At 35.8% G+C, this 13,120-nt stretch overlaps 1 protein-coding gene across 1 annotated transcript in view; it reads left to right on the forward strand.

Moving 5' to 3' along the window:
- Positions 1 to 222: 222 nt before the first annotated feature.
- LOC132560870 (tRNA (guanine-N(7)-)-methyltransferase non-catalytic subunit wdr4-like) overlaps positions 223 to 13,120 on the forward strand; it is a 153,606-nt gene continuing 140,708 nt past the window's right edge. The window contains exons 1-2 of the mRNA XM_060225610.1: positions 223 to 299; positions 7,330 to 7,407. Of these exons, the coding sequence (XP_060081593.1) occupies positions 226 to 299; positions 7,330 to 7,407 (152 nt within the window). The 5' untranslated portion in view covers positions 223 to 225. The remainder of the gene's footprint in view (positions 300 to 7,329; positions 7,408 to 13,120) is intronic.

The following is a 13,120-nucleotide window of genomic DNA, read 5'->3' on the forward strand; positions in this document are numbered from 1 at the left end:
TGGCAGGTGGCTGCATTTTATGCTTAGAGCGTTAAAAATAATTATAAACAATGACATACTACACCCATGGCGCATGGAACTTTCACGCCAAACCTTGAATAATACATGAAAGGGATAACAGGTTCCGTAATAGTGATAATGTTTATTTAAGAATTTAAAATTACGACAAGAATTGTTTTGTTTACATTCTTTTTAATGGTATAGGCGGCAGAGTGTTTTCACAGTATGGCCTCCATGAGACATTTTCCACGTGGGTTAGCGTGTAGCAGTGGCAAAAAGCTGGCAATATTTGAATATAGGTAAATGTAACTTATGTCTTTTCGATCTTGCGAAGAATTCATACTTTAATGCCAATAATATACTGTTGACCCGTCCCCAGTGAGTGAACATGACCAGCAGAGAGCACATAGGCGGGTCTATGTTTTGAGGGCGGTCCCATTGATTCAGTGCTATTGATCTTGACGAGATCAATGGAAACCATCAATGGAATACTTAAGGGAGTCTTGTAGTATTGGAATTTACTACACATCATCGATTTTGACATAACTTAACACCAACTGTTGATAACAATGTGATAATCGTTAAATAGGGGTCGATTTTTGGATACAGCACCAATAAATCAGAAATAAGTTCCCGTCAAAACAAGAAACCAATCCATAGTTTTGACTCGACGGCAAAGTAAACGGGGTATTACACAAATGTGTCGAAATAAATCTAATCAGCAAGTCGACTTGGTCTATATTTTCTTCTCATGCATATATAGATTAATCGTTCGATTCTGTCTTTGCCATGAAAATCCCACTATACATGTGAGATGCTGTTATTGATAAAGTTGCAGTTGGCGAAACTGGTTATAGACTTATATGATACTTGTGGAGATAATAGTATATATGTACTTAGGTCAAAGATATGTTTGACCTGTTAATTGATGTTACGTCAGGCATTGGAAATTTTTACTACAAAAATATTCTTTGGTTCTAAATTGTGACAACATCTAGATCAATGAACAAGTGGGATGGATTGCCTCGCTAAAAATACTTAATATACAACAATGCTTACTGTGATAGTCAATATAACAGACATATGTCCAGTTCTGACATCCACAGTACCACATAGACAATTCATGTTTAATGCTGGGTTGATAACCAATGATCTCCTTTTCATTATGGAGAAACAAACATATTTGGTTGTAAGACAATTATGTCCATTTCTTTATTACATTAGACAGACAATACATGTATCCAAGTTTTAATGCTGAGTTCCTTGTCAATACCTGTACTATATTGACAACAATTTGATACCCTCTGACACAAAATGATGTGTCATTGATTTCAATCTCTTGATCACCTCCTCATATGCTCGGGAGTCATCTCCCATAAGAACATGTTTGATGCCTTTACAGAATCTTTTCTAGATAATGTATACATTATGCCCTTCTTTTGAACTTGATCTTCATAGACAGCAAAACTTTGGTTCCTTTTTTAATGTATGAGACTTATAATTGGCAATGTGGTAGGTGTTCAAATACCCATAGGGAATAAGGTTGACTTAGTATTTTCTTGACAAATTAAACACTGATATGCAAATAAGTTTCGGCATTGAAAAATTATAGAAAAATACCAATGTCAGAAGGTTCAACGGAGTATAAATGATCCTGTTCAAAGAGCAAAACAAAGAAAAATAAAATCCTGTTGAACACTCAACAGGAATCAAACCTGGGTCTCTTTTGTGGTAGTCCACTGACTCTACCAACAGGACCAAAAAGCAAACTATTCATTGTTTTTAAGAGGAAAATGCAAACTCCAACATTTCCTTTTTACATGCAACACTGAATGCTAAAGTGCATTACTGGTTATGATGCTTCATCAGAAATAACACCTGACTACTTAGCTGCAATGAGAGTAGCCAATATATAGTGAATACTTGGTCAGTGTCTTAAAATATGAGCTGTATTTTGACGAGTGTGAAGAAATATAGCCAAAACACAGCTTATATTTTAAGACACTGACCATATATTCTATTTATCTTGCAACATTGTTTGAAAATCAGACTATTGAAACTTAAGTTTAGTCGTTCAATCTGTGTTTACTTGACATTGCACTGAATTTTGCCTGATGATGGATGCAAAAGTAATTGCTTTGCACAGAAATAAAGTCTCTAACTTCATCTGATATATCAACAAATTCATGAATTTTCATAGATCAGCATGTTCAGTACAACATGTAAAACTATGTATTTCAACAACTATTCATAGCAGTGCCAGTCACAGGATAAATTATCAATAGTCTTCATCAATGTTTAAGACATTTACAGGCAAGTTAAGTTAACTTCATATTTTAAAGTTTCAATAATAAGTTGATTGATCAATTTCCTTGTTTTTTAGGTAGCCCTCTTGCTCAGAAAGGCAGGTTGAGAATCACTATTTGTGTGCAAAAAGTCTGACTTTGTCCCACTTTGGTCTCGGAATAAAGTTTTGTTCTGTAACTCAAATGTTCAAATTAAACATTGCTTATAGTACAGCCAGTAGGTCAGAGGTTAAATGATTTGTGATATTGTCTTTGCAAGCTGTAAATCTTTTCCCATGTTATCATATAAATATGATTTTAAGGTTAAAGTGTCAAAAAATTTCAAACTAGTCATTTCATGAAACAGGACTTTATATGTATTGAGAGTATGATTTGGAGCTAAAATACATATCTTTTCTGTATTGATCTTGTAATTGAAGGAGTTATCAGGGTCAGGTGTTGCAGTGGTAACACACTTGCCTTTTACCTATGTGACTGGGGTTGGATGCTGTGAATGGACACGTCTGACCAGGCGGGGTTTCCACAAGTACTTTAGTTTCCTCCTACAATAATATTTCTCATGTTTGTTTGAACTTAATCTTAACAAGAGTGATTAACTTAAGCTTGCTTATTTTGAAATTGTTGTAAAATAAGTAAAGTTGATAGTTTTTAAAAATTTTGGTTTGCTGATTAACTAGGACTAGGTTCATTTTCCCATGTAACCACACTCGCTGTGCATATTTTAATAAATTGTCATCTCTGTTTCTTATGATGAGTCAACCTACATAGAAAACAGAATGTGGTAGTGTCAAATGTCACATTCAAATCACCAATGAATTGGTCTTGACGATGAGCATTTTGCGTATGATATGAGGAAGCCGTTTGATTGTTTTAGGCAGGAACATGAGAGGTCACTGATAGGAGATTTACCTCCCACAAATGACGGGGATTACATGTCAGGGAAATGACTGTGTTGTAAAGATGTCCAGTTCAGGTTTTAGATGTGATGCATTCTTTAGTAACTAGCAATATAGCTAAACATAAAACAAGATTAAAATCTAGTGTTTCACATTTCTTATTTCTTTATGTGAAAAAAATGTTTCAATTTCTTTAAAAATTACGCTATAGATATAAAAAATTGGGAAATGCTGTACCAAAAACATGTTTTTATTAATTGAATTCCTTACCTCAAGCAGGTGAAAATGATTGAATTATTGAAGAACTTCTCACTTACCAAAAGGCCCAGGGTCATGATAATGTTTCTGTATCATGCTTGGATGAAGGGATTCCAAGTTTGTTTCAATTAATTACCATGATATGTGTTCAAGGTCACAGAGGTCAGATGTGTAAAAATCTTTAAACCACTTCCTCTTATTAATCAATAGTCCAGGGTCATCATATCTGGCCTGTCCTGCTACTAAGTTTATTCAAATTGATAATTTTGACCTTTGTTCAAGGTCACATGTCAAATGTGTTAAAATCTCTCTGCAGCTACTAAATAGTCAAAAGACCGAGGAGTATGATATCAGGCCTGACTCATGCAAGGATGAGGGGCTACCTACCTATTTGATAAAATGTATTATCTTTACCTACTTTCAAGAATACAAAGACCAATGTGTTGAAGTATTTAAACATCTTCTCATTAACCAAGAGTTTGTTCAAAGAAGCAGCATGGACCAGCAAACCCATGAGGATCAAACCTTTTCTGGTTGAATAATTTAAGATTTTCACAAGCAACATAACTTAAAGAATGGGTATTATTTAAATATGATCATCAATGTTATCAGAAAAAATATCTTCCAATTATGTTTTTATAAACTGCAGAACAGGTGATCAATACATTGGGCCTTTTGATTTCAACTGAACAATTTGACAAATTTGGCTGGAGACATCCTTAAAAAGTGTAGTAATTAAAAATTGTACAATAAGATGACTGGCACCCTGGGATGAGGGAGTCAATTAGTGGCTACTTAGCCATTTCACTAACTTCCTGATGTGATTAAAAAATGTACATATTGGCTGAGCAGGGTTGGAGGAGGTGGGAGGGGGTACTTTAACTATTTCTTCAAAAAGATATATTTTGCCCTTTTTGCCATGTAACTCAAAGAGATTTTGCTTTAATAATATGACAGCTATGAATTATATTTGATCAGAAGAATATGCAGGTAATGACCTGATCCCAAAATGTACAATGGGGCAACTGAACCTCTATCCGCCTATTTTTATTGTTGGGGTTGAAGAGATGCCGAAAATCATTCTGTCAGGATTAAATCTAGTCCCAGGTTCTAGCATCTGTAGATAAAATGAGAGTCTCTTGTTAGACTATATTGGTTTACTGCCATAGCAAGACTTCCACACACTTCCTTACAGGAACTCATATAACAATTGTTGTAAATTAAGTAAAGTTTATTAGTTTGTATGTTAATATCTAGCACACTGGTTAACAGTATTATCCAGTATATAACTGACCATGGTGACCTTCATATAGTCAATGCAAACTATAGTTTATTCAATTATTTGTTACAAATACCAACATTCATTATATTTGGGATAGTAAAATAAGTTTGAAGCTTTTTGATAGTGTTCATGATCAAAGTTTGTGTCTCTGTATTACATAGTCCCAGTTATGACCAATTTCAGTGCCAGATATACAACCCGAAGTATTATCATGGATTGTTGAAATCATTATGTTACGTTGCCATTCAGCCCTCTAAGTTGTGGTCCAGAAGCGATACCTGTGGTGAAATATATGTAACCCTACTGTGTTTGATTTGTAATTTATTTATTTATTTATTTATTTATTTATTTATTTATTTATTTATTTATTTATTTATTTATTTATTTATTTATTTATTATTTATTTATTTATTTATTTATTTCAACTGTAAACAGATCAGAGTCATGGTCCAGAAGCCACCTATGGTCAATTGTGTGTATCCCCCACTGTATCAACAGCTCAGACCTATCTGTAGTCACTCGTGTGTATCCCCACTGCTTAGACATACCTGTTGTCAATTATCTGTATCCGCACTGCATCAACAGCTCAGAACTACCTGTGGTCACTCATGTGTGTCCACACTGCATCCAAACTACCTATATCTACTATTAGCTGCCCTAGTCATGTGATGATGTTTAGACATACACATTTCTCCTTTGGTTGCCATGCAACCATATGTATTTGTCTCCCCCTCCCCTCACTACAGAATTCCTTTATCACCATCCTCCCATCCAATCTATACCTGACAAGAGTGCTCACTGAACCATAACTGATGAATCTGAGCCATATTTGTTTACTTTGTCCCTTGATATCACCTGTGAGGCTGGGGAGCAATCTCCTTTGTTTTTTTTTACCTGTCAAATGACCCCCTCTAGATAGTGATGATTGTAATTACCTGTACATGTAGACTGGATGTATTTGTATATTAAGGAGGGGACAGGTGTGGCTTGTCAATGTAAATGTCTAGGGATAACCTCTCTGATGAAAATGTTTGGATAGAACAAATTTCACCTGTTGATTTCTTATTGAAATTAACAAAAGTATCTGCTTTGATTTTGTCAGAGACCTGATCTAGGTGACAGCACTTAGATTTATTACAATATTATAAACCTGCAATATTGTATCCATTATTATCAGAGGAATATTAAAACTCCATTCAAATAATTATCAAGAAATGAAAACTAACGTGCAACGTCATTTGTATTATGTTTTAAAATCCTCTTGATAAAGTTATTAAATTTAACTACGTAACTAAAGTGAAAACTTAAACTTAGGGAATGATTCCTATTAAACCTGATGAAAAGCATCATCAGAAGCCAGTGTTCACTGATAAAGATTTGTTACTTATCTAGATTATACATTTACAATTTTATATCTTGTGTTACATTATTTACCTTGTGTCATCGTGTACAACAAATGGGATGTACAGTTGGTGTGTATATAATTACTTACGAATCTGTTAGCTATCAGATTAATTGATAATAATCAAACCATGACAAAAGTACAAAGAAAAACAATCTTGACTTTATCAATTGATGGGTTTTGACTAGATGAGTTTGATCATGGAAATTAATTGTAGAAAATCTGAAATACAGACATCATCTGGTATGTCAGTATTTGGTCTTATTAATACTTAAGCATTGAACTGCTTTCACTTTACATTCATGAGCTGATGAATACCAACTTGACAAAGATAAATTTGTTAGTGCTTCATGATGAGTATGACTTTATCTTTTTGGCATTCATAAGCCCATGAATTCCAACTGAATGCAGTTCAATGCTTGTATTTACTTATTTCTATTGTTAGCTGACTTTCCTTTTTTTCCCTTCATTTTAATATGAGTTCAAATCTCCAACACATTCTGTTGGTAATTGCGAGATGATAACCAACCATTTCTTTACAAAAGAAATATAATGTCAGTGCCAGAAGTTGATGAATATAAGTACCATATCACAACATTCCTTATTACAGTTCGTATAAGATATTGATGGAACTTTCTTTGAATACATGTACATGTAAAAAGATTTAACCTTGGGTTTATATTTCAGGGTACTGGGTTCAAGGTCACGATAACTATGTTAGAAGGTCTCCATCGTTTCAATACCTCTGTATCTGATTTGTTTGTTATGTGATGATACAAAGGTAATTGGGACCTCCCATAAGATCATTTGTCAAGAACCACATGTCAAGGTCAAGGTTGAGATCACACTTTAATGTGAAAATGAGTAATGGCCTTCCACTTCAAATTTGAATGTAAAGTCAACTTCAGATTTGATAAAAAATTACATGACATCAATGAAACAGAAGACACTTGCCCTTTCAGAACACCTGGTCTTATTCTCCATATCCTTTTTCAGAGGTCTATCTGTAAATCTTTACTTTGTTCATACATGTATATTTTTTTTAGTGTCATCAAATTGAGTTTGACTTATGATTCTGTTGACATGTCAGTATTTTTTCGTTGTTTATCATTTTGAATCAGTGGGATTCTATGATGGTGGAATTTGATAGAACAATTAATGTAAGGTACCTTTTTTATATTACAGTGAAAGGGATGGTGTGACCAAGAAAGAAATAGAACTACAAGGTTCATCAGAGATCAGTTCAGCTGACATCAAACCTGAGTAAGTGATAGAGTAAAAGATATTGATATCTGGTCTAAAAAGCAGCACTTTTGTTTCATTTCCCAGTATACTGACCAATGGAGTAGCAGAATTTTGAAGGAAGGATACCATAATATTCATGTGTCAGACTTGGCTGACTGAGACATAGTCTCTTCCTATGAACCAATAAATCTGTAACCAGGATTTTAAACAGCGAAACTCCATTTATACAGCTAACTTTTTTCCCCATTTGTTTTGTCTGAATGTTTTCCTGGTTTATTGCCCAATTAATAACCAGCCAGAGTCGTTTTGAGGTGAGTCTTGTGAGGCTCCTTGTAATGGATGGTGGCTTCTACACTGAACAACATACAGGAGGCTTTGATAAGCCAACAGAACTATGGTAAATAACCTGATGATAATTATTGTATCAAAGACTCCAAGATGTCATGATACTAATTCATCAAAGAGTGACCCTGATTTATAAAAATAACTATAATAGCTAAAAAGATTTTTTTTCTTTTTGTTTTTGGTAAAATAAATTAAAAAAGGAATGAAAGTTTCCCTAAGTGTTGTTGTGATACCTTGCTGTACTACTGGGTGATATAAGTTTTTAAATAGAAACATCAAGAATTCCTTCAGCTCAATAATGTGTGTGGTTATTTTTTCAACACATTTATATATGACACCTGATATTTTGTACATTTTTTCTCTTTATTGTGTGAGGTAGATAAAATTGTATCTGTGTCAGTGATAGGATCACTACAATAAATTTCCATATTGTGTCCATTTCTGTTGAGATGGTTTTACTGCCATGTATAGTCCATGTAAATATGTATCGATCAATATTTCTAGAAATATTCCAAATAGAATTTGATATAATATCGCATGATAGAAATGTTTACATGTGTCCAACTTTGGCTGACAGTTTGTAAAATGTCTTTGTTACAAGCTTTATACAGCTCAAGATGAAAGGAATGTTCATACTCCTATAAACTCTTGAAAGCTATGCTGGGTATGCAGTAACTTTCATTTTCTTCTGATGTGAAATTGTAGTTCACCATATGTCACTAAGATGCTAACCAAGAAATAATACTAGCATTGTGTTTATATGAACATTAACTGTTTTATGGCCAGACATTAAAAATAAGTCCAACATATTGGTTTGTTTACTGGAGGGTTTAATGTTGTCATGCCAACAAACAAGATGTCCAGTCTGCTACATTGGAAGTAGTACAGAAGTCTGAAGGTTTTGGTAATGAGGGATATCTATAGCCACGCAAAAAGCATTCCCCACCATCCATGTGAATGAATAATATCTCTGGTTTTACAAACATTTATAAACCAAAAATAATGCATTTTTCACAAAATTCGGGCAACAGACTAATCATCTATTTACATATACTGATGACAGATAGAGATATACAGCCTTGTCATTGTAGTCACAATAGTAATTAGAGAGTACGTTGTTTCAAACTATGTATTGTTGTTCTTGTTGTCAATAGGATGTCATTATAGAGAGAGGAATCTTGCTTGGCAGCAGGATGTCATTATAGACAGGATGTCCTTATAGAGAGGGGGATTTTGCTTGGCAACAGGATGTCATTATAGACAGGGTGTCATTATAGAGAGGGGGATTTTGCTTGGCAACAGGATGTCATTATAGACAGGGTGTCCTTATAGAAAGGGAGATTTTGCTTGGCAAGAGGATGTCATTATAGACAGGGTGTCCTTATAGAGAGAGGAAATCTTGCTTGGCAGCAGGATGTCATTATAGACAGGGTGTCCTTATAGAGAGGGGGAATCTTGCTTGGCAACAGGATGTCATTATAGACAGGGTGTCCTTATAGAGAGGGAGATTTTGCTTGGCAACAGGATGTCATTATAGACAGGTTGTCCTTATAGAGAGGGGGAATCTTGCTTGGCAGCAGGATGTCATTATAGACAGGGTGTCCTTATAGAGAGGGAGATTTTGCTTGGCAACAGGATGTCATTATAGACAGGGTGTCCTTATAGAGAGAGGAAATCTTGCTTGGCAACAGGATGTCATTAGAGACAGGATGTCCTTATGCTTGGCAACAGGATGTCATTATAGACAGGGTGTCCTTATAGAGAGGGAGATTTTGCTTGGCAGCAGGATGTCATTATAGACAGGATGTCCTTATAGAGAAGGGGGAATCTTGCTTGGCAACAGGATGTCATTATAGACAGTGTGTCCTTATATGGCAACAGGATGAGACAGGTTGTCCTTATAGAGAGGGATATTTTGCTTGGCAACAGGATGTCATTATAGACAGGGTGTCCTTATAGAGAGGGGGAATCTTGCTTGGCAACAGGATGTCATTATAGACAGGGTGTCCTTATAGAGAGGGAGATTTTGCTTGGCAACAGGATGTCATTATAGACAGGGTGTCCTTATAGAGAGGGGGAATCTTGCTTGGCAACAGGATGTCATTATAGACAGTGTGTCCTTATAGAGAGAACAGGATGAGACAGGGTGTCCTTATGAATCTTGCTTGGCAACAGGATGTCATTATAGACAGGTTGTCCTTATAGAGAGGGATATTTTGCTTGGCAACAGGATGTCATTAGAGACAGGATGTCCTTATAGAGAAGGGGGAATCTTGCTTGGCAACAGGATGTCATTATAGACAGGGTGTCCTTATAGAGAGGGGGAATCTTGCTTGACAACAGGATGTCATTATAGACAGTGTGTCCTTATAGAGAGGGAGATTTTGCTTGGCAACAGGATGTCATTATAGACAGGTTGTCCTTATAGAGAGGGATATTTTGCTTGGCAACAGGATGTCATTATAGACAGGGTGTCCTTATAGAGAGGGGGAATCTTGCTTGGCAACAGGATGCTTGGCAACAGGATGTCATTATAGACAGAGTGTCCTTATAGAGAGGGGGAATCTTGCTTGGCAACAGGATGTCAAAGACAGGGTGTCCTTATAGAGAGGGAGATTTTGCTTGGCAACAGGATGTCATTATAGACAGGGTGTCCTTATAGAGAGGGAGATTTTGCTTGGCAACAGGATGTCATTATAGACAGGTTGTCCTTATAGAGAGGGGGATTTTGCTTGGCAACAGGATGTCATTATAGACAGGGTGTCCTTATAGAGAGAGGAAATCTTGCTTGGCAACAGGATGTCATTAGAGACAGGATGTCCTTATAGAGAAGGGGGAATCTTGCTTGGCAACAGGATGTCATTATAGACAGGGTGTCCTTATAGAGAGGGAGATTTTGCTTGGCAGCAGGATGTCATTATAGACAGGTTTTCCTTATAGAGAAGGGGAAATCTTGCTTGGCAGCAGGATGTCATTATAGACAGTGTGTCCTTATAGAGAGAGGGAATCTTGTTTATCAACATGTCATTATCTTAGTGTGTTGTTTTGGAAAGAAATGTACTTTTTTAAGCCCGAAATATTAACATGATAGTATGTTATCAAGGTGATGTGTAATAAAGGTAAAACAAGGTTTAAACGGAAGGTTGTGTACAAGTCATTGTAATTATAGTCAGGAAGTTCTTTTACACAAAGGGTTTTACGGTGGCTTGTTGGTCCAGTGGGGTTGCTGTGAGTTCATTTTCTAAAATATGGAAACATTCCTTATAACACATGATTCATCATGACCAGCTAGTTTGTCTTATGATAACCACAACGAAGGTCAAGGTCAGGATAAAAGGTTAAAGTTCAGATGCTTGTTCTGATCTTATATATCCATTGTCTCTGTATGAAACTTAGCCTTCCCCTATGAATGAGCTCACGACAAGATTCATCAACAAAGAGTTTGAAATTGTCATGGGGAGGTAAAAGCATTATCTTGGAATAAGCCCATGTTTGATAATAAGGCCACCAGTATGTATTGAAAAAAACCCACCTGTACCCCAGTCGTTCTTGATGAAATGTGATTGGCCTCTGGTATATTGTTCAATGAGGTATCAATCAGCTACTATAAGCAGTCTTCATCTTAAAATGACACTGGCTGTTCATGGGATGATGAACCCAGCAAACAATTAAACTGAAATGAAAAAATTTCATAAAAAATAGATTACTATGTTGGTGTACAAATGATATCAGATATAAACACGGAAGAAAATCAATCAATCTAGACAGAATTAAACTGAAAATGTGAGTCCAGATGTTTTTAACTGTTGTGTCTAAAGATTATGTTTTTATTAGCCCACCATCATCAGATGGTGGGGTATTCAAATCGCCCTGCGTCCGTGGTCCGTCGTCCGTCGTCCGTCGTCCGTCCGTGAACAATTCTTGTTACCGCTATTTCTGGAAAAGTACTGGATGGATCTTTCTCAAATTTCATATGCAGGTTCCCCTTGGTCCCTAGTTGTGCATTGTACTTTTTTTGGATTGATTTGAATTCAAGATGGCAGACAGGTGGCCATCTTGGTTTTTGAAATTAAAAGTTTGTTACCGCTATTTCTGAGAAAGTGCTGGATGGATCTTTCTCAAATTTCATATGCAGGTTCCCCTTGGTCCCTAGTTGTGCATTGTACCTTTTTTGGACTGATTCGAATTCAAGATGGCCGACAGGTGGCCATCTTGGATTTTCGAAGTAAAAGTTTGTTACCGCTATTTCTGAGAAAGTACTGGATGGATCTTTCTCAAATTTTATATGCTGTTTCCCCTTGGTCCCTTGTTGTGCATTGTACCTTTTTTGGACTGATTCAAATTCAAGATGGCCGACAGATGGCCATCTTGGATTTTGGATGTAAAAGTTTGTTACCGCTATTTCTTGGAAAGTACTGGATGGATCTTTCTCAAATTTCATATGCAGATTCCCTTTGGTTCCAAGTTGTGCATTGTACCTTTTTGGACTGATCCGAAATCAGGATGGCTGACAGGCAGCCATCTTGGATTTTGAGAGTAAAATCTTGTTACTGCTATATCTGAGGAAGTACTTGATGGATCCTTCTGATATTTCATAGATATTGGTTTCCCTTGGTCCCTAGTTGTGCATTGTACCTTTTTTGGACTGATTTGAAATCAAGGTGGCCCACAGGCCGCCATCTTGGATGTCGACAGTAATACAGCACAAACATATTGTCCATTATCCATCTTTAACTGACTGCTATCTAATAATACTTTGGGATCTTTTTCAAATGATATTTGCTAATAAGTGCTTAATAAAAATATCTTGTGCCATCATTGAGTACATTCAATGAAGACCAGTTCATGAACATTTACAACACCTGTAACAAACAAAAAAAAAAATAAACAAATCTTCAAGAACTGAAAATAGATCCTCAAATGGTGGGCGCTAAGATCCCTCTGGGATCTCTTGTTAAATTGATAATCATGGAAATTTTAAACCAAGTAATGCACGAAAAAACCATCAGGGTAGAGATAGAGATGAGATAGATCAGGTAATGTTCTTTCACTTCATACGTATCTTTTATTTTTATGTGTGTAACAAGTTTTTAGGTATTGGTGTATAGTCGTGTAATTTTGTGGGAGCTGACATTTCACAGTAGTCCCAGTTTGGGCTTGTAAAACAGTTATCAAATTTTGCACATGTCTATAGATTGTTATATATGTACTGTAAAAGTGTACATTTCATAGGGCTTAACTTTCCAGGTTTTTCAAATGACATGACAGATAATATGTTAAGGTTTTGATTTACTGTGAAAATGTTTGCTGAATATTGAATATCAGGGCTCTCGATCTGCCAGATTATCGGCCCCATTCCCAATGCAAAATAGTATCTTTTTTTCCC

The sequence above is a fragment of the Ylistrum balloti genome, unplaced genomic scaffold (assembly GCF_031769215.1).
Source record: "Ylistrum balloti isolate Yb309-2 unplaced genomic scaffold, AGI_CSIRO_Ybal_v1 Utg369568, whole genome shotgun sequence".
NCBI classification, from domain to species: Eukaryota; Metazoa; Mollusca; class Bivalvia; order Pectinida; family Pectinidae; genus Ylistrum; species Ylistrum balloti.